General features: G+C 44.8%; 1 protein-coding gene across 4 annotated transcripts in view; it reads right to left on the reverse strand.

The window, feature by feature from the left end:
- LOC109873038 (protein KIBRA) overlaps window positions 1-21,490 on the reverse strand; it is a 39,898-nt gene that overhangs the window by 10,317 nt on the left and 8,091 nt on the right. For 2 of the 4 annotated variants that reach the window (XM_031807459.1, XM_020464538.2), the window contains 15 exons: window positions 20,991-21,070; window positions 20,026-20,155; window positions 14,109-14,258; window positions 13,815-13,885; window positions 9,301-9,543; window positions 7,898-7,987; window positions 6,013-6,608; window positions 4,283-4,403; window positions 3,490-3,660; window positions 3,056-3,248; window positions 2,595-2,732; window positions 2,378-2,442; window positions 1,854-2,037; window positions 1,376-1,546; window positions 956-1,048 (listed from right to left, as the gene is read on the reverse strand). In XM_031807459.1, coding sequence (XP_031663319.1) covers window positions 956-1,048; window positions 1,376-1,546; window positions 1,854-2,037; window positions 2,378-2,442; window positions 2,595-2,732; window positions 3,056-3,248; window positions 3,490-3,660; window positions 4,283-4,403; window positions 6,013-6,608; window positions 7,898-7,987; window positions 9,301-9,543; window positions 13,815-13,885; window positions 14,109-14,258; window positions 20,026-20,155; window positions 20,991-21,070 — 2,496 coding nt within the window. The remainder of the gene's footprint in view (window positions 1-955; window positions 1,049-1,375; window positions 1,547-1,853; window positions 2,038-2,377; window positions 2,443-2,594; window positions 2,733-3,055; window positions 3,249-3,489; window positions 3,661-4,282; window positions 4,404-6,012; window positions 6,609-7,897; window positions 7,988-9,300; window positions 9,544-13,814; window positions 13,886-14,108; window positions 14,259-20,025; window positions 20,156-20,990; window positions 21,071-21,490) is intronic. The other 2 variants (XM_031807460.1, XM_020464537.2) reach the window with 1 other exon arrangement.

Raw genomic sequence — 21,490 nt, forward strand, 5'->3', positions numbered from 1 at the left:
AAACTAGAATGCTATTTGGCCCTAAACAGAGAGTACACAGTGGCAGAATACCTGTCCACTGTGACTGACCCAAACTTAAGGAAAGCTTTGACTATGTACAGACTTAGTGAGCATAGCCTTGCTATTGAGAAAGGCCACCGTAGACAGACCTGGCTCTCAAGAGAAGACAGGCTATGTGCACACTGCCCACAAAAGGAGGTGGAAACTGAGCTGCACTTCCTAACCTCCTGGTCAACGTATGACCATATTAGAGATTCATATTTCCCTCAGATTACACAGATCCACAAAGAATTTGAAAACAAACCCAATTTTGATAAACTCCCATATCTACTGGGTGAAATTCCACAGTGTGCCATCACAGCAGCAAGATTTGTGACCTGTTGCCACAAGAAAAGGGCAACCAGTGAAGAACAAACACCATTGTAAATACAACCCATATTTATGCTTATTTATTATTTATGCTTATTTAAAGTACACAACACTGTATATATATATATATATATATAAAATATGACATTTGTAATGTCTTTATTGTTTTGAAACTTCTGTATGTGTAATGTTTACTGTTAATTTTTATTGTTTATTTCACTTTTGTATATTATCTACCTCATTTGCTTTGGCAATGTTAACACGTTTCCCATGCCAATAAAGCCCCTTGAATTGAATTGAGAGAAAGAAAGAGAGACAGAGAGAAACAAACACAGAGAGAGAGACAGGGAGAGAGAGAGAAACAGAGAGAGAGAGACAGACAGAGAGAAACACAGACAGACAGGGACAGACAGAACAGGAAGAAAATGTGCTTGTTATACTAAGAACCTTGGCTAACAAGACAGAAATGGAAAGATAAATTGGTAATTATATCATAGAAATATAGACCGATAGACAGAATCTCTATTGTGTGTGACCCCTGATCTATGTACTTTTGTGGGATGGATACTAAGTCGGTAGATTCTACCTTCTTCATGCGCATGCTGCGTCTCTCTGATGCGTTCCTGACGAAAGGAGACTTCTTTGACAGAGTGGAGCTGTCACTGTCACTGCGGTTGATCTGATCATCACACGGCAAAAACAAACAAAAAGAAAACAAAGTTGGAACAAAAAGGGCATGAACGACAGCTTCCGTTGGGCTTGGGATGCTTTTCAAAGCTAAGCACAAATGAAAACAGTAGTCAGAGTGAACTGTATTTAACATTTCAGTCATTTAAAAAACGAGGCTATAGTTAGAGGATATATAAATAAATCAGTTTGACTGAATGATTTTTTGAGTAGATATGTACAAATATAAATATATATCTAGCATAGATATGTGCTACTATATACTAGATGTGTACTAAATATGTCCATGTATTGTATGCACTAGAGCGGCTGCCCTCACCCGGCAGATGTACTGGCTCTGGGGCCCAGGGGAGAAGGTCTTGGAGCGGATGATGGTGTTGCCCTGGAAGAAGGCATTCTGCTGGGGAACATGGTGGGGCCGACGCTCCTTTGGCCGGACCACCGAGGAGGAGACATGGTGGTGGTGGCCGGTACTGGTCTCCTTGTTCACCTGGGGACGGAGCAGGAGAACAGTTTACAATGAAGGCTGTGTTTTATATAGTCAATCTTGGCTTACAAATGTACTGTTATGTTCAGTTCCAACTCTGATCAAGTCATTCTTAGTCAAGTCATACAGCACATTTGTTAGTCTGCATATCAATGAGTTTGCAGAACTGTTGAGTTTGATTCAAATGAACACACATGTTTTTACTCAAATACTTCCATTGAACATCATCTGGAAATAGGTCAAATAATATCAAATAAAATACTATTCATATACAGTAGTATTTATAACAGTTAATGGAGTCTCCACATACCCTCTCAGCCAGGGTTCCTGTTCCAGTCGGTTTGGTTGTCACTTCCTCTCCCTCCCAATGGCTGCTGTCAGGATAAAGCCCCTCCTCTTCCTCTAGAGGTCCTGCCCCCTCTATGTGGTCATCTTCTTCGTCTTCAAACACTTCACCTTCCAGCTCTTCGCTGTGCCTGTACAGGGTTGAAACACTATCAGACCGACAGAGGGAGGGAGGTAAGGAGAGAGAGAGAGGGAGCAACCTGTCAGTTATTCACCTTGCCCATTCTACATGTGAGGGGCTGTGGGGGAGGAGGGGTGGTTAGTGTGCCTCTGGGCTTTCAAAAACTACACTCAATGTCTGAGCTTCTTCTCGTGGGAGAGGGGGAAGGGAGGGAACAATTATTCAACTGGGGGAGGTGAGTGTGTGTGAGACACAAGATCTCCCTCATTGACCGTGACGAGTACGGAAGAAGGGCCTGTCCTCTGTAGAGGTTATAATGGGGAGGAGAATAACAGGATAAAGGTTCTGTTAGTGAAGGGAGAGCTCACCATTCATCCTCCTCTGGGTCACCCTCCAGACTGCCTGCTACTCTCTCTGTGGTGGGGACAGAGCTCTGGAACACACATTGTTACTCATCTGTTACATGCATTCATTACATACAGTATGTTTACACATTCATAAAACTTCCATACAGATTCACCTTAACAGATCAATTTCCTTTTGAAATGCAGGCCATTGCTATAGATGAATGAATGTCTATGTTACCCTTTCAGACTGCCGAGCCGTCCCAGTCTTGTCCTTGTTATTGATCTGGGGCATGAAGGAGTAGCTGAGGAGGTTGTAGCTCTTGACACATCTCTCCCCAGAGGTGTTGACATCAGCCAGGCTTATCTGAGCACCAGCCTGCCCCAGAGGACAGAAAGCCATACAATAGTTAAAAGGTAGTCTACTGAACGATGTTACACACTGTTGTAACCGACTTTCATGCTTGAGACATTACGGAGTGTTAGGAAGGACAAAAAGCTCTTATCCACTAACAGCAATAAACCAGTCATATGACACAATGACAACACAATGGAAAGCTAAAAGGTATACATTGGAATTTCAATGTACACTTAGCAAATACACCACGTACAAGTGTTTGCACTGTCTGGGTGTGGACTGTTTGTTATGTTGATGCTGAATTGAGAGATGAGTGACAGACCAGGGACAGTCGTTACACTCACAAGACACTCCTCACGGCCAGACAGGCTGGTGTGACATATGTCCACCCTCAGGGTCTTCTGCCGCAGGGCATTGTGGGCCATCTGGACACCGAAGACTTCGTTGACCTCCACAATGTCCTGGGGTAGAGAGCCGCGCGTCCGGAAGAGGCAGCAGGTGGACTCTGAGCACGGGAGCACCGCCACACGGATGTATCTATGGAGGAGACACACACATTTAAACACCTCAAGACAATGTACACACAGATGCGTATACAGTTGAGGACAGAGGAAACATACAGTACTCTCAATACAAACAAACCTAATTGATGAGAAGTGGGAACAAAGACAACCACACACAGCATATGCACACAGTCATTGAAAAGGTGTTTTGAATAGCCAAGTAATGACAGTCATTCACTTCTAAAGCAAAGAGAAAAGGCAACTTTGCTATATACATTTTGTGGTCTGGTGGCAGTACGAGGACGCTGCAATTGGAGAGCTGCATGACGAACATGGTGAAGCGCTTGTCTTTCACCTCGTACTTCAGGCCCAGTCTGACCTGGGCACAGCCTAGTGGTCCTCCCCTCTCCTCATAGCCCAGCAGCAGCTCTGCAGGGAGGACTGACCTGGGAAAAGTGACACGTACAGGGTTAGATCCACAAAGCTGCTATCAAATACAGTACCAGGAAGCAAAACCTGGTTTGTGCTTTAGCCACCAACCTTCCATTTGAAGTCATATCACTGATATTCTAGTGGGGACATCAGTCTGAACAGATCTGGCTACCAGACTTCAAACACCACAGTAAGTTATGACAGGGACATGTATGTTGCCATCAGTTATGGCCCTCAGGTTCTAGGGTCAAACAGTTCAAACAAAACATAGTACTGCAGACAGCTTGTCTCTTTCTAATAGTAATAGATACATGAATAGATAAACCATCAGATCAAACCTCTCCAATTTGAGTTCTACCTTTCTGAATAACTTGATTTACATACACATCTAGAAGTTAGTGGGTATCCTGACCTAATCCCCCAAAAATTACAATATCGTGTTTGACCTTAATTACTGTATATACTGCACACCCTTCTAACATTAGTTAGGATAGGGGTGTTAATGAAGCACCATCTTTCCATTACTATCCGTGAAGGTTCAGGCTACTGAACATGGTCTTAAGTCTTGCTCCAGAGTAAAGCAATTAGGTAGACACCTCTCCTCCAGGTGACCCAATGGCCTTCTACTGTACCCACCTCGTCTCTGAGGGCTCATACACCCCACTGTCACCCGCAACCGACTCATCAGACACTGCTGACATCACGCCCATCTTCTTAGGCCCCGCCCCCACCGTCCCTCTGGCTTGCACTATGGCATCTAGGGGAAGAGGGGGTTGGAAGAGGAGAGGAAAACAGGGAGGAGAAGAGGAGTGTAGAGAAACACCTTGTCACAACCTTTCCCCCATGGCGGTCATGGGAACCGGTGCAGAGTTGCATAGCTGGAGTAAACCATACAGTTAACAGTGGGCTGTAACACTGTGCAGGCTAATACAGCCCTGTCTCTCTCTCTCTCTAGGTCACACTGTGCAGGCTAATACAGCCCTGTCTCTCTCTCTCTAGGTCACACTGTGCAGGCTAATACAGCCCTGTCTCTCTCTCTCTAGGTCACACTGTGTAGGCTAATACAGCCCTGTCTCTCTCTCTCTAGGTCACACTGTGTAGGCTAATACAGCCCTGTCTCTCTCTCTCTAGGTCACACTGTGCAGGCTAATACAGCCCTGTCTCTCTCTCTCTAGGTCACACTGTGCAGGCTAATTACAGCCCTGTCTCTCTCTCTCTAGGTCACACTGTGCAGGCTAATACAGCCCTGTCTCTCTCTCTAGGTCACACTGTGCAGGCTAATACAGCCCTGTCTCTCTCTCTAGGTCACACTGTGCAGGCTAATACAGCCCTGTCTCTCTCTCTCTAGGTCACACTGTGTAGGCTAATACAGCCCTGTCTCTCTCTCTAGGTCACACTGTGCAGACTAATACAGCCCTGTCTCTCTCTAGGTCACACTGTGCAGGCTAATACAGCCCTGTCTCTCTCTCTAGGTCACACTGTGCAGGCTAATTACAGCCCTGTCTCTCTCTCTAGGTCACACTGTGAAGGCTAATACAGCCCTGTCTCTCTCTCTAGGTCACACTGTGCAGGCTTGCAATTATGCAACTAAACATCTCCTACTACATCACCCATATACACTTAGTATACAAAACATTAGGGACACCTTCCTAATATTGAGTTGCACCCCCTTTTGCCCTCAGAGAAGTCTTAATTAGTCTGGGCATGGACTCTGCAAGGTGTCGAAAGTATTCAACAGGGATGCTGACTCCAATGCTTCCCACAGTTGTGTCAAGTTGGCTGAATGTCCGTTGGGTGGTGGACCATTCTTGATACACATAGGAAACTGTTGAGTGTGAAAATCCCAGCAGAGTTACAGTTCTTGACACTCAAATTGGTGCGCCTGGCACTTACTACCATACCCCGTTCAAAGGCACTTATATATTTTGTCTTGCCCATTCATCCTCTGCATGGCACACATACACAATCCATGTCTCAACTGTCTCAAGGCTTAAAAATAATTTTTGAACCTGTCTCCTCCTCTTCATCTACATTGATTGCAGTGGATGTAATAGGTGACATTAATAAGGAATCATAGCTTTCACCTGGTCAGTTTATATCTTGGAAAGAGCATGTTCTGTACACTCAGTGTATATTTACGTTCATATCTTAGTGTGTTGCTAACACTTGATATTTCTATATGACTTGTAATGCGTTTTGTGTGGATCTTAAACATATTAATTCTTTACGGTTCACAATGGACATGAAGACCATACGGTCCACTACACACCAACACTACACAAGTCTACAGTAGCAGGTAATACAGTCGCTCTCCTGATATTAAAAGAGAGCTTAAATAATATCAGATAGACAGAAAGTGACTGTACCTTTAAACATCTCTCCAGCTATGGTAGTGGCATCCTGCTCCACCCCTCCAGGGTGCTGCTGCTCCCCCTTGTCCAGCCCCAGCTCAGTCAGCCTGCTATGCAGCTCCATGTCCAGTCCCCCACCTGGGCCCCCTGGTCCCGCAAACCTCTCCCCGGAGAGGAATATAGAGTCCGTGACCAGCGGCGAGCAGGGCGGCGAGAGTGACGACGTCGAAGACCTCGGCGACAGTGAACTGATCGACCTTGGCGTCTCTGATAGTCTCAGCGCCTGTAGCCTGGTTCTGGCCTCTGCTCCCCCACCGACAACACCCCCCTTGTCGCCCGCTCTCTCTCCCCCAGCAACCACCTCGTGTTCGTGGATGGTGGTGATTGAGCTGGAGGGCCGGTAGCTGACCCCCGGGCCACCCTCCTGCAGTAGGGAGTCCAATTTGTTCTGGAAGTCTGGGTCTCCCAGCTCAGGCTGCTCCAGGTAAATATCTGTGAAGCTCAGGGAGGAGGTGGAGCCCAGGGATGACGTGGTGGCCAAAGAGCCCCGGCTGGAGGTCAGAGAGCCACGGCTGCTGCCTGAGGAACACGACAGTGTGCTGGCCGAAAGACTGCAGGAAGAGAGATGGGGAAAAGGGAGGGAGGGAGGGAGGGAGGGAGGGAGGGAGGGAGGGAGGGAGGGAGGGAGGGAGGGAGAGAGGGAGGGAGGGAGGGAGAGAGAGGGAGGGAGGGAGAGAGGAGAGGGTTAGATGGGGAGGAAGATGGAAAGAACATTTGGACAGAAAGAAGGCATAGAGAGGGGAGATGGAGAGAAGAGAGAGAAAATCAGAGAGGATGGGGAGGAGAAGAGAACAATACAGAAAGAGGGCAGAGAGAGAGAGAAAATTGGGGGCAGCAAAAAGGATGGAGCGAAAAGCGGAGTGGATGGGGATAAAGGGAGAGGGAGAGAGAGGACCAGTGTTAGAAGAGCTAGGAGGGTACTCCAACCAAATTTTCCTCATTTTCTTCTCTGTTCCCCCATCTTTTGGCCCTCAGTAACTTCAAATGCAGTGTCTACTCGACAGAAAACATAGTAATTAAAGCTAGGCAAGCTCATTAGGAAAGACACAGGGGAGTTTCTCTGCATCTCAGCCCTTTGATGTATATCAGCTAGAAACAGGATGAATTATGCATGATAAGAACAAAAACAGAGAAAGAGACTAACACTATTGTTGAAGTTATTTGTATGGAGAGCGCCTTTTGAAAATAGCTTTAATATATATGACTATCTTACAGAGACTTCACATCTTATAAAACACAGCTTCAGTTTCAGAGTCCATTTCTGAAACACACACTCCTGTTTCAGAGCTGAAATTCAAATTGACTTTACAAAAACAGTGTCTAAAGTATAGGACACATCTTGAGCTTTTAGAGTAAAGGTTAAATACGCAATGTCCTATCCCTCTCTCATTCTCTTTTAAGACCAACAGTCCCTCATAGAACTGAATGAATCATACAAGCCACTCAGAAGATAAAATACTGTAGTCTAGAATCTTATGTGAATTTATGGAGCTCTATAAATGAAAGACGCTCCTTTAAGATGAGGTGAATGTAGACCTTTGAAGACCCTGGATTGAAGTTTGACTCCTTCCCCTCAAAGGGTTGTGGGTAAGCTCAAGGCACCAGGCAGGTTGTGAGGTAAATCTAAAATGCCAAGCCCTCCACAGATAAAACATTGCCCATGTCTCCAAGGTCTTCTTATTCATTTTTCATTTGGAATGTGCACATTCAGTTGTGCAATAGGATTACATTTTAAGTCGATACATTTAAGTGATTGTGCCTCCTGAACTGGCAGCGTGGTAGTACTGTGTTACAGCTGGGTGACAGTTGCTGAATGTGTTGTTTAGGTGAGTAAATGTACCTCTTGAGCTGAGTGTGTAATGATGAGGCCAGGCGAACCATCTCCTCCAGCTCTCTCACCAGCTTGTTCCTCTTACAGTGCAATCTTAATCTGATAGAAAAGACAAAACACCAGGAATGTTAGGTCAAAAAAATGACAATGCAAGCAGAAGAAACAGGCCCTATTCTACTTGGGTAATCAGAAAAAACTATCAACTACATGACCATACAATTACATAATTACAACATCTTAATACAATGTTCTTACAAACTAGAGTAATTACAGCATTATAAACAGTTATAAGAGCTAAAAGGTTATTTTCTTCCTCAACGAGTAGATACTTCTGACTTCAAATATTAAACGAGCTTGTTAAAAAAGGCTATTTTGCGTCCACCCTACATCCCCTGTTTGTGATGCTCGAGTTACATATGGGAGAGAGAGATGAGTGGGGGAGAGTGAGAGATAAAAAAAGAAAATGAAAGAAAATTAGAGAAGGAAAGAGGATATATGGGAATGAAATAAAAGAGAAAGAGCGAAAATAGGCCTAATTGGTATAGTCTCCTTGGTTACCTCATCCAGAGTGCAGATTTCCAACCACTAAACAGTAAGTATGGACCTTAGATAAGGCTAGTTCCAGGTAAGGGGCTAGGGGGAGGGGCTTCTACACTACACTATCAATGTCTATGATCCAATCACAACCATGAACCAGGAATGTCATGAAAAAAGGCTATGTGGATCAAAGCATCCAACACAACAAAAAGAGCAGTGTTGTGTGTCTTGGAGTAACTCTTACACCAGGTCCCCATTAGGGAGTAGACCTTCTGGGTTTATGTAACAGTCATATTACTTACACCATGTCTTTTCACTGCAGTTAAAGCACAGAACAGTAGGTTGTTATCAGCAGGGCAGTGGGCCTTGCTCTGCCTATCTATTCCCTGTCAGTGAATATACTGTAGCCTAGTTCCAGCGGGGTTCCAATGTCCTCCTCTCTCCTTCATGCAACAGCCCTGCTGACCTGTTCCCTCGCTAGCATTAACAGGTGCTGTAGAAAACAAATTGAAAAATGCACTCTTTTTGTGAGGTGCTGACTAATGGAACACAAACTCCAAAAAGTGGCAAAAGTTCACTGAGAAGAGAGTGACTAATTTCATCTCCTGTATTATTGTATGTGACCATGATGCTTTCCTGGTGTGCAGCTCTGTTCCCTCTCTCATGTATCCCTCTTTCCCTGGCTGTGACTTTACCCAGGGAAGGAGTGATCACTCAATGTCTATAAGCCCCATGCTGACCAAGGTTTCCCCCACCTTTACTGCCCAAACAATTTAGCCTCACACTGTTCTAATTAAACAATTTTGTGTTTGCTGCCCACAATGTTTGCAATGACTTTGCACCCCGCCACGTAGCTATAAATCCTCTCCCCTCACCTCTCGGTCAAGGCCTTGCTCTGGTTGTCCCTGGCAGTCTGCAGGTCTCTCTCAAGCCTTTTCTTTTGTGTCTCTATCTTTTCCTGGTCATTGGGCACTTTCTTGCAAGGCTTGATGTATTGCAGCTCCTTGAGTAGCTCCTCCTTCTCATTGATGAGGATGAGGCGGTCACGCTCTGGGTCCAGCAGCCCTGGCCACGCCTCACTGTCCAGCTTGGCTATCTGCACCTCGATGGTGGCAATCCTGGAGGTGGAGAGAGGAGAGCATAGAGAGTGTATATTTAATGTTCTATTATGTTGTATTTATATGTTCTCCTTTTCTAAGGCCCTGCAATAGACTAGAGTCCAGGGGGTGTACTTGTACATCAATCAGCCTGATGCTACAAAAACAATAAACAGGCTCCTACGAGCCGTTCCGGCTCACACAAGCCAAGGGTTCTTGTAAGGCTACTTAAGTTCTATTTAATCGTGTGGAGAAGAGAAGGTTTAAAAGAGATATGACTTCTAAGTCATTATAAGTGCTCATGAGCTAATCAAATGGCTACCCACACTATTTGCATTGCCCCCCACCCTGCTCCCTCTTTTACACCACTGCTACTCTGTTATTATCTATGCATAGTAACTTTAATAACTCTACCTACATGTACACATTACCTTGACTAACCGGTGCCCCGCAGCATTGTACATAGTCTTGCTATTGTTATTTTACTGCTGCTCTTTATTACTTGTTACTTATAGAACTCAGCAAAAAAAGAAAACGTCCCCTTTTCAGGTCCCTGTCTTTCAAAGAAAATTTGTAAAAATCCAAATAACTTCACAGATCTTCATTGTAAAGGGTTTCAACACTGTTTCCTATGCTTGTTCAATGAACCATAAACAATTAATGAACATGCACCTGTGGAACGGTCTTTAAGACACTAACAGCTTACAGACGGTAGGCAATTAAGGTCACACTTTTCAGGGAAGTTACGAACCAATATACACAGGCAGTTAGGAAAGCAAAGGCTAGCTTTTTCAAACAGAAATTTGCATCCTGTAGCACAAACTCCAAAATGTTCTGGGACACTAATGTCCATGGGGAATAAGAGCACCTCCTCCCAGCTGCCCACCACACTGAGGCTAGGAAACACTGTCACCACTGATAAATCCACGATAATTGAGAATTTCAATAAGCATTTTTCTACGGCTGGCCGTGCTTTCCACCTGACTAACCCTACCCCGGTCAACAGCCCTGCACCCCCCTCTCAGCAACTTGCCCAAGCCTCCCCATTTCTCCTTCACCCAAATCCAGATAGCCGATGTTCTGTAAGTGCTGCAAAATCTGGACCCCTACAAATCAGCAGGGCTAGACAATCTGGACCCTCTCTTCCTAAAATAATCTGCCACAATTGTTGCAACCCCTATTACTAGCCTGTTCAACCTCGCTTTCGTATCGTCTGAGATACCCAAATTTTGGAAAGCTGCCGCGGTCCTCCCCCTCTTCAAAGGAGGTGACAATCTAGACCCAAACTGTTACAGACCTATATCCATCCTACCCTGCCTTACTAAGGTCTTCGAAAGCCAAGTTAACAAATAGATCACCAACCATTTCGAATCCCACCGTACCTTCACCACTATACAATCTGGTTTCAGAGCTGGTCATGGGTGCACCTCAGCCACGCTCAAGGTCCTAAACAATATCAAAACCGCCATCGATAAGAGACAATACTGTGCAGCCGTATTCATCGACCTGGCCAAGGCTTGACTCTGTCAATCACCACATTCTTATCGTCAGACTTAACAGCCTTGGTTTCTCAAATTACTGCCTCTCCTGGTTCACCAACTACTTCTCCGACAGAGTTCCTTGTGTCAAACCGGAGGGCCTGTTGTCCGGACCTCTGGCAGTCTCTATGGGGGTGCCATAGGGTTCGATTCTCGGGCCAACTCCTTTCTCTGTATACATCAATGATGTCGCTCTTGCTGCTGGTGATTCTCTGATCCACCTCTATGCAGACAATAACATTCTGTATACTTCTGGCCCTTCTTTGGACACTGTGTTACCTAACCTCCAGACGAGCTTCAACGCCATACAACTCTCCTTCTGTGGCCTCCAACTGCACTTAAATGCAAGTAAAACTAAATGCATGCTCTTCAACCGATCGCTGCCCGCACCTGCCCGTCCGTCCAGCATCACTACTCTGGACGGTTCTGACTAAGAATATGTGGACAACTACAAATATCTAGGTGTTTGGTTAGATTGTAAACTCTCCTTCCAGACTCACATTAAGCATCTCCAATCCAAAATGAAATCAAGAATCGGCTTCCTATTTCGCAACAAAGCCTCCTTCACTCATGCTGCCAAACATACCCTTGTAAAACTGACTATCCTAGCGATCCTTGACTTCGGCGAAGTCATTCACAAAATAGCCTCCAACACTCTACTCAGCAAATTGGATGCAGTTCATCACAGTGCCATCCGTTTTGTTACCAAAGCCCCATATACTACCCACCACTGCGACCTGTATGCTCTCGTTGGCTGGCCCTCACTTCATATTCGTTGCCTAACCCACTGGCTCCAGGTCATCTATAAGTCTTTGCTAGGTAAAGCCCCACCTTACCTCAGCTCATTGGTCACCATAGCAGCACCCACCCATAGCACACACTCCAGCAAGTATTTTTCACTGGTCACCCCCAAAGCCAATTCCTCCTTTGGCCGCCTTTCTTCCAGTTCTCTGCTGCCAATGACTGGAACGAATTGCGAAAATCACTGAAGCTGGAGACTCATATCTCCCACTCTAACTTTAAGCACCAGCTGTCAGAGCAGCTCACAGATCACTTCAGATAGCCCATCTATAAATAGCCCATCCAACTACCTCATCCCCATACAGTTATTTATTTTTTTGCTCCTTTGCACTCCAGTATCTCTACTTGCACATTCATCTTCTGCACATCTATCACCCCAGTGTTTAATTGCTAAATTGTAATTATTTCCACACTATGGCCTATTTATTGCCTTACCTCCCTTATCTTACCTCATTTGCACACACTGTATAGACTTTCTATTGTGTTATTGACTGAATGTTTGTTTATTCCATGTGTAACTCTGTTGTTGTTTGTGTCGCACTGCTTTGCTTTATCTCGACTAGGTCACAGTTGTAAATGAGAACTTCTCAACTAGCCTACCTGTTTAAATAAAAGGTCAAATATATATATATTTTTAAACAGTTATGAAAACTTAGAACACTAAAGAGGCCTTTCTACTGACTCTGAAAAACACACAAAAAAGATACCCAGGGTCCCTGCTCATCTGTGTGAACGTGCCTTAGGCATGCTGCAAGGAGGCATGAGGACTGCAGATGTGGCCAGGGCAAAACCTTGCAATGTCCGTACTGTGAGATGCCTAAGACAGCACTACAGGGAGACAGGATGGACAGCTGATCTTCCTCGCAGTGGCAGACCACATGTAACAACACCTGCACAGGATCAGTACATCCAAACATCACACCTGCGGGACAGGTACAGGATGGCAACAACTGCACGAGTTACACCAGGCACGCACAATCCCTTCATCAATGCCCAGACTGTCCGCAATAGGCTGAGAGAGGGTGGACTGAGGGCTTGTAGGCCTGTTGCAAGGCAGGTCCTCATCAGACATCACTGGCAACAACGTCGCCTATGGGCACAAACCCACCGTCGTTGGACCAGTCAGGCTGGCAAAAAGTGCTCTTTACTGACGAGGTGCGGTTTTGTCTCACCAGGGGTGATGGTCGGATTCGCGTTTATCGTCTAAGGAATGAGCGTTACACCGAGGCCTGAACGATTTGGAGGTGGAGGGTCTGTGATGGTCTGGGGCGATGTAGCACAGCATCATCGGACTGAGTTTGTTGTCATTGCAGGCAATCTCAAAGCTGTGCGTTGCAGGGAAGTTGCATCCATCTCCCTCATGTGGTACCCTTCCTGCAGGTTCATCCTGACATGACCCTCCAGCATGACAATGCCACCAGCCATACTGCTCGTTCGGTGCGTGATTTCCTGTAAGACAGGAATATCAGTGTTCTGCCATGGCCAGCGAAGAGCCCGGATCTCAATCCCATTGAGCACGTCTGGGACCTGTTGGATCGGAGGGTAAGGGCTGGGGCCATTCCACCCAGAAATGTCTGGGAACTTGCAGGTGCCTTGGTGGAAAAGTGGGGTAACATCTCACAGCAAGAACTGGCAAATCTGGTGCAGTCCTTGAGGAGGAGATGCACTGCAGTACTTAATGCAGCTGGTGGCCGCACCAGATACTGACTGTTACTTTTGATTTTGACCCCCCTTTGTTCAAGGACATTATTCAATTTCTGTTAGTCACCTGTCTTTGGAACTTGTTCCATTTGTCTCAGTTGTTAAATCTTATGTTCATACAAATATTTACACATGTTAAGTTTGCTGAAAATAAACACAGTTGACAGTAAGAGGACGTTACTTTTTTTGCCGAGTTTATATATAGACTGATGGGTTGTGTTGAGAATGAGTCATCTGGGTTACACAAGTTACCTTCTATTTGCTTCTTCATACTTCAGGCTCAGTCGCACCTTCTCTGCCAAGTTGTTGGTGTTGGTCACAAACTATATCAAACAAAAATCAAGGTGTGTGACAAAGCTACATTCTGATCAATTAGTGACGCAACCAGTGCATTGTAACCTTGTTCCTGTTCATTAGGGCACACCAAAGGGAAACATTTTGAGACGGAAAATTAAAACAAAGCATTTCCTATTGGACAAGTCCAGGTATTCCCTCACAATTTCAGTCTATTGTCTTCCGTGCCAACTGAACAGACCCCCCGCTCACCTCAGCAGGTATGTTGGTCTGGGATCCGGCTTCGGAGTAGACGCGGGGGATGTACAGCTCAGAGTTGGCCAGGGAGGGGCTGCTGCCCCACAGGTCAGACTGAGAACCCACCGAGTCCAACTGGAAGCCATCCTTAAGCACTGCTAGTTTCTACAGGGAGAGGAGACCGACACATACAGGCTTAACAAAATCAGAGATAGTGAAATCAAAATGGAATAGTATGTTTTATGTCCTTTGCTGCGTGTCTTACATTCACAAAGATCCTATCCTATGGTATAAATCTATAACACATATCATCATCATAGAGATACCTTTCTCTCTGTCTAAAAGGAAACACCAACATAAAGTGTCTTAATATGGTGTTGGGCCACCATGAACCAGAACAGTTTCAATGCACCGTGGTTTAGATGCTACAAGGGTCTGGAACTCTATTGTAGGGATGCGACACCATTCTTCCACAATACATTCCATAACTTGGTGTTTTATTAATGGTGGTGCAAAACACTGTCTCAGTTGCCACTTCAAAATGTTCAATTGGGTTGAAGCCTGGTGACTGACATGGCATACGTCATTTTCATATTTATCAAACCATTCAGTGCCCTGTGGATGGGGGCATTGTCATGCTATGGGGGCATAACCATGGTACCCAAAATAATGGCCTGACCTAGATTTTTATACATGACCCTAAGCATGATGGGATGTTATTTTCTTAATTATTTCAGGAACCACACCTGTGTGGAAGCACCTGCTTTCAATATACTTTGTTTCCCCCAAATACTCATGCGTTTCAATATTTTGGCAGATATTTGTAGACGAGTACTGTACATTGCATAAAGATGTGTTTTTGAAATGGGAAACCTTTTCGCAACAGTGGCCAAAAACAGTAGCCTACTTTTAAATCTGTGCTGGTCTTTAAGGTTGTTGATAGATTTCATACATGGCTCAGCACTGAAACATGGAGTGGAATAAACCTTATCTTGACTATTGTAAACAAGTAGAAACAGCAAAGAAGACGGCCACCGAGGTTCCCCTTGGACACAATGCTGACTGAGTAGGGCAGGCTTCATAGAGTACAGTTACATGCACAATAATACAATTGTGAATGGTCAGAATAATACACTGAAATATAAGCAACATGTAAAGTGTTTGTCTCATGAGCTGAAATTAAAGACCCCAGAACTTGTCCATACTCACAAATGGCTTATTTCTCAAAAAACATGCACAAATTTGTTTACATCCCTTTTAATGAGCATTTCTTCTTGTCAAAATAATCCAGCCACCTGACAGGTGTGGCATATCAAGAAGCTGATTAAACAGCATGATCATTACACAGGTGAACCTTGAGCTGGGGACAAGAAAAGGCCACTCTAAAATGTACAGATTTGTCACACAACACAATGCCACAGACAACTCAAGTTGAGGGAGCATGAAATTGGCATGCTGACTGCAGGAATGTCCACTAGAGCTGTTGCCAGGGAATTAAATGTTAATTTCTCTACCATAAGCTGCCTCCGTCGTTAAGAGAATTTGGCATAAAGTCCAACCGGCATCACAACCGCAGACCACCTCGCCAGCCCAGGACCTCCACAGCCGCAACATTGTCTGAGACCAGCCAATCATGTGAAATTTATTTCAATTGCCCGATTTCCTTATATGAACTGTAACTCAGTAAAATCATTCCAAATAGTTGCATGTTGCATTTTTGTTCCACAAAGATCGATTTATACACACACAACGTTCATCAGACTACCTTATGGGACTTCGATAAATGCTGAAAATAGCCAATCAAAATAAACGTTCTACCACAGTGACCATATTTTTTTTGTGGCGCCTATTTGATTCTGAGTTCGGACATACAGTGCCATTGGAATGTATTCAGACCTCTTAACTTTTTCCACATTTTGTAACAGCCTTATTCTAAAATGCATTGTTTTTTCCCCCTCATCAAATCTACTCCATAATGACAAGCAAAAACAGATTTGAACATTTTGCTAATTTATTACAAATTTAAAACTGAAATAACACATTTACATAAGTATTCAGACCCTTTACTCAGTACTTTGTTGAAGCACTTTTCAGGTCTCTCCAGAGATATTCGATCGGGTTCAAGTCGGGTTCAAGTCCGGTCCCTGGTTGGGCCACTCAAGGATATTCAGAGACTGAATGTCCTTGAGTGTGTGGTCTTGGCTGTGTGCTTAGGGTCGTTGTCCTGTTTGAACATGAACCTTCGCTCCAGTCGGAGGTCCTGAGCGCTCTGGAGCAGGTTTTCATCAAGGATCTCTCTGTACTTTGCGCAGTTCAACTTACCCTCGATCCTGGACTAGTCTCCCAGTCCCTGCCGATGAAAAACATCCCCAGAGCATGATGCTGCTACCACCATGCTTCACCGTAGGGATGGTGCCTGGTTTCCTCCAGATGTGAAGCTTGGAATACAGGCCAAAGAGTTCAATACTGGTTTCATCAGACCAGAGAATCTTGTTTCTCATGGTCTGAGAGTCTTATAGGTGCCTTTTGGCAAACTCCAAGCGGGCTGTCTTTTACTGAAGAGGTGGCTTCCATCTGGCCACTCTACCTTAAAGGCCTGATTGGTAGAGTGCTGCAGAGATGGGAGAAACTTCCAGAAGGACAACCATCTCCACAGGAGGAACTCTAGAGCTCTGTCAGTGACCATCAGATTCTTGGTCACCTCCCTGACCAATGTCTTTCTCCCCCGATTGCTCAGTTTGGCCAGGCGGCCAGCTCTAGGAAGAGTCTTGGTGGTTCCAAACTAGTTTCATTTAAGAATGATGGAGGCCACTGTATTCTTGGGGACCTTCAATGCTGCAGAAATGTTTTGGTACCCTTCCCCAGATCTGTGCCTCGACACAATCGTTTCTCAGAGCTCTACGGACAATTCCTTTGACCTCATGGCTTGGATTTTGCTCTGACATGCACTGTCAACTGTGGGACCTTACATAGAGGTGTGTGCCTTTCTAAATCATGTCCAATCAATTGAATTTAGCACAGGTGGACTCCAATCAAGTTGTAGAAACATCAAGGATGATCAATGGAAACAGGATGCACCTGAGTTCAATTTTGAGTTTCATAGCAAAGGGTCTGAATACTTATATAAAATAAGGTACGTTTATTTTTTTTATACATTTGCAAAATATCTACAAACCAGTTTTTGCTTAGTCATTATAGGGTATTGTGTGTAGATTGCTGAGGAAAAACATTTAAATCCATTTTAGAATAAGGCTGTAACATAAACAAAATGTTGAAAAAGTAAAGGGGTCTGAATACTTTCCGAAGGTAACGTATACTCTACATCACCAGAAGTATGTGGATACCTGCTCGACAAACATCTCAATTCAAAATCATGGACATGAATATGTAGTTGGTCCCCATTTGCTGCGTAACAGCCTCCACTCTTCTAGGAAGGCTTTCCACTAGATATTGGAACATTGCTGTGGGGACTTGCTTCCACACAGCCACAAAAGCATAGTGAGGTCGGGCACTGATGTTGGGAGATTAGGCCAGGCTCGCGTCGAAATTCCATTTCATCCCAAAGGTGTTTGATGGGGTTGAGGCCAGGGCTCTGTGCAAGCCAGTCAAGTTCTTCCACACAGATCTCGACAAACCATTTCTTTATTCGCCTCGCTTTGTGCACAGGATTATTCCTCCTCCACCAAACTTTACAGTTGGCACTGCATTTCGGGCAGGTAGTGTTCTCCTGGCATCCGCCAAACCCAGATTTGTCCGTCGGACTGGCAGATGGTGGAGCGTAATTAATCACTTCAGAGAACGTGTTTCCACTGCTCCAGAGGCCAATGGAGCTTTACACAATTCCAGCCGACACTTGGCATTCGGCATGGAAACCCATTTCATGAAGCTCCCGATGAACAGTTCTTCTGCTGACGTTGCTTCCAGATGCAGTTTGGAACTCAGTAGGGAGTGTTGCAGAGGACAGAAGATTTTTACGCGCTTTGCGCTTCAGCACTCGGAGGTCCCACTCCTAGCCGTTTCCACTTCACAATAATAGCACTTACAGTTGACCAGGGTAGCTCTAGCTGGGAAGAAATTTGACCAAATTACTTGTTGGAAAGGTGGCATCCTATGCCACGTTGAAAGCCACTGAGCTCTTTGGTACAGGCCATTCTACTGACAAAGTTTGTCTATGAGGATTGCATGGCTGTGTGCTTGATTTTCTTTTTTTACACTTGTCAGTAAGGGATGTGGCTGAAATAACAGAATCCAATCATTTGAAGGGGTTTCCACATACTTTAGGCCATGTAGTGTAAAGTTTATATGTGAAACCAATTTCTATAGATGCACACTTTGTTCTTCTGAAATCACTTCGGACGCGCAAAAGGAGGAAGTTCGTGCTAGAACATGTGCGGATCAAATACACCGCTTTCACGCTGATTAAGGCGTTTGAAAGATTGCTCAGAAAATCAGGTGTTTTAATCTGCATATGCTTACTTAAACCGATTAAGATAAGCAAAGTAAGGTGTTTACATGACTAATGCCATAATTCGTCTACTGCCACAATCAGTTTAATATCTAATTATATGATCATGTAAACGTACTCACAAACTGCAGTCAGACAGACACTGCAAAGCCAACACACATACAACTGAACTGTCAGTGGCAGAAGGCTGGGGAGGTGAGGCATCCCAGTGGGGGGGGGGGGGGGGGGGGGGAGAGAGAGAATCATGGGGGCTATGCATTATTAAACACAACCCAGCCCCTACTAACAAACACTTTGTTGTTTTCTACAGCTGCTGCCACCAAGATTAAAAACGGGGCATGTGTGTGTGTATTTATATATATATATATATATATATACACACACACACGTCTCACCCCACATTTCCTAAGCGGAGTTGGGAGCATGAAGTAGGCAGGCGAATACCACCCACGCACTCCTCTGTCTCAGCTTCTAAGTCTCAGCCTGCTGGTGCATCATTGACTGAGCAGCAAAGTCATGGCAGGAATATGTATGAGTCTGTTCGTCTGCCGAGGGGACGCAGGGACATGAGGGGAGACGGAGAAGTTGCAGGGGACAGAGGAAAAGAGGGAGGGTGATGCCCCAGCGGAGGGAAAACTGAGCAGTGTGAGACGAAGAGGTATCCGTCTACCAGAGACTGAGAGATTGTGCGTTCCTGGTGTAACTCGGGCAGTCATTGCTGCCATCCTGTACCCGTCCCGCAGGTGTGATGTTTAGATGTTCCGATCCTGTTCAGGTGTTGTTACACGTGGTCTGCCACTGAGGACGATCAGCTGTCCGTCCTGTAGTGCCGTCTTAGGCGTCTCCGTACTGGACATTGCAATTTATTGCCCTGGCCACATCTGCAGTCCTCATGCCTCCTTGCAGCATGCCTAAGGCACGTTCACGCAGATGAGCAGGGACCCTGGGCATCTTTCTTTTTATGTTTTTCAGAGTCACTATAAAGGCCTCTTAGTGTCCTAAGTTTTCATAACTGTGACCTTAATTGCCTACCGTCTGTAAGCTGTTTGTGTCTTAACGACCGTTCCACAGGTGAATGTTCATTCATTGTTTATGGTTCATTGAACAAGCATGGGAAACTGTGAAGTTATTTGGATTTTTACGAATTATCTTTGGCCAGGGTCCTGAAAAGGGGATGTTTATTTTTTTGCTGAGTTTCTCTCTGCACACAACACCTGACCGCCATCCCATCTTATCCATTCATCAACCCCTCTCCCTCCCTCATCCCCCGCTCCTCCCATCAAATCAATGTTTATTTGTCACGTGCGGCAAATACAACACGTGTAGACCTTACAGTGAAATACTTACTTACAAGCCCTAACCAACAGTGCAATTGAAGTAAAAAATAGACAGGTAAAGAAAAAAATGAGTGAAAATAACAGTAATATATATATATATATATATACAGGTGGTACCGTCCCTGCTTACCTGCATGAGCTCCTGTTTCTCCTTCTCCCCGGAGCTGATGGCGTCCCGGATGGACTTGACCTCGTTCAGGGTGGCCTGCTCATCGTGAAGCTTGACACCGTAAGGCACGCTGGACACCTTGTGGTTGATCCTGGAGGGAGGCAGACGGTGGAAACATTTAAATTTAAATGGCCACAGGTGTAGAGAGAGAGGAAAGAGCCCGTCAGTGACACAGGGAGAGAGACCATCCATTAGTGGCGGCAGCAGCATATATGTAAAGCCAGTCATCAGCAAGTCATGCGTGCAGCAGAACAACAGGTCTTTCCACATTCTTACAAGAGCAAAGGAGGGCGGGAGGGTGCATGCTAGGGAGGGGAACAGCACTCCTCCATTACAGGCCAAGGAGAACTAGAACAAATGAAGCCTCTGTAAGCCTTTTCCACCTGGCTGTTAGAATAGATCCTCTTATTCTATTTCAGTCTTATGTTATAAAGATCCTAAGGTATTTTCTTTGGGAAAAGAGAGTTTAGGACTGACATGGGATGTTAGTGTGTTAGTATATTATTGTTGTTTCATGAGGGTTGGTAAATGTCTTTGATATCAAATGAAGGTCACGGAAGAATGGATCGGAATCCAATAGAACCACTATGTATCTTGTCGTTCATTTACAAAAACAAACATCACAGAAATGAGCCAGGACACAGCTTTTTCCACAACACACATTGTAGAAGCAGCACATCAGGCACTCCAAGAGAATTGTGTTTCGCAGGCAAAAATAGGGATATTTGACCCTTTTGAAAGTCATGCTTGAAATTACAATTGGAATCACTGTCTATGTAAATGGCAGCGAGTTGCCATTTCGACTATAGTGAGGGCCTCGAGGTTGTTGATGTGTTGACAACTGGAATCTTTCTGCAACTGTATGGAAAAAGCAGAAGCCTACTACTATGAAGTGTGATTGTGTAACGAGGTTGGGTTGCACTTACTCTTTCAGCGTTTCAAAGCCCTGCTCTTTGTACTGCAACTCTTGTTTCATGCAGGCTAGGTCTCTCTTCAGCTTATTCACCTAAAGGAGACAAACACACAGGACTATAGTTATTTCACTGAAATGAAATGTCCAGGTCAAAATACTATTGATTACTGTGAATATGATAATATTCAGCATAGTTACCTGAGAGAAACACACAGTATACATTTACTGAAATAAAAAATGTCCAGTTGCAATACAATTGATTATTTGGCTATATTTGGGAACAGCTGATTCAAATAGAACCGATCGTGTTTGTGCCTTGCAGAAAAAGAATTAGGATATAACTGATAATGCACCTGATCGTATCTAATATGATTAAATATGATATGATTAAAACAAAACATTTGCTTATTGTACCTTTATGAAATGTGGAGGGGGGGGGGATTCGACAAAATAATCCAACAGTGTATTACTGTTACGCAACACCAACTGGCAGCTCTGGGAAGTGTCCCAAAA

The sequence above is a fragment of the Oncorhynchus kisutch genome, linkage group LG28, assembly GCF_002021735.2.
Source record: "Oncorhynchus kisutch isolate 150728-3 linkage group LG28, Okis_V2, whole genome shotgun sequence".
NCBI lineage: Eukaryota > Metazoa > Chordata > Actinopteri > Salmoniformes > Salmonidae > Oncorhynchus > Oncorhynchus kisutch.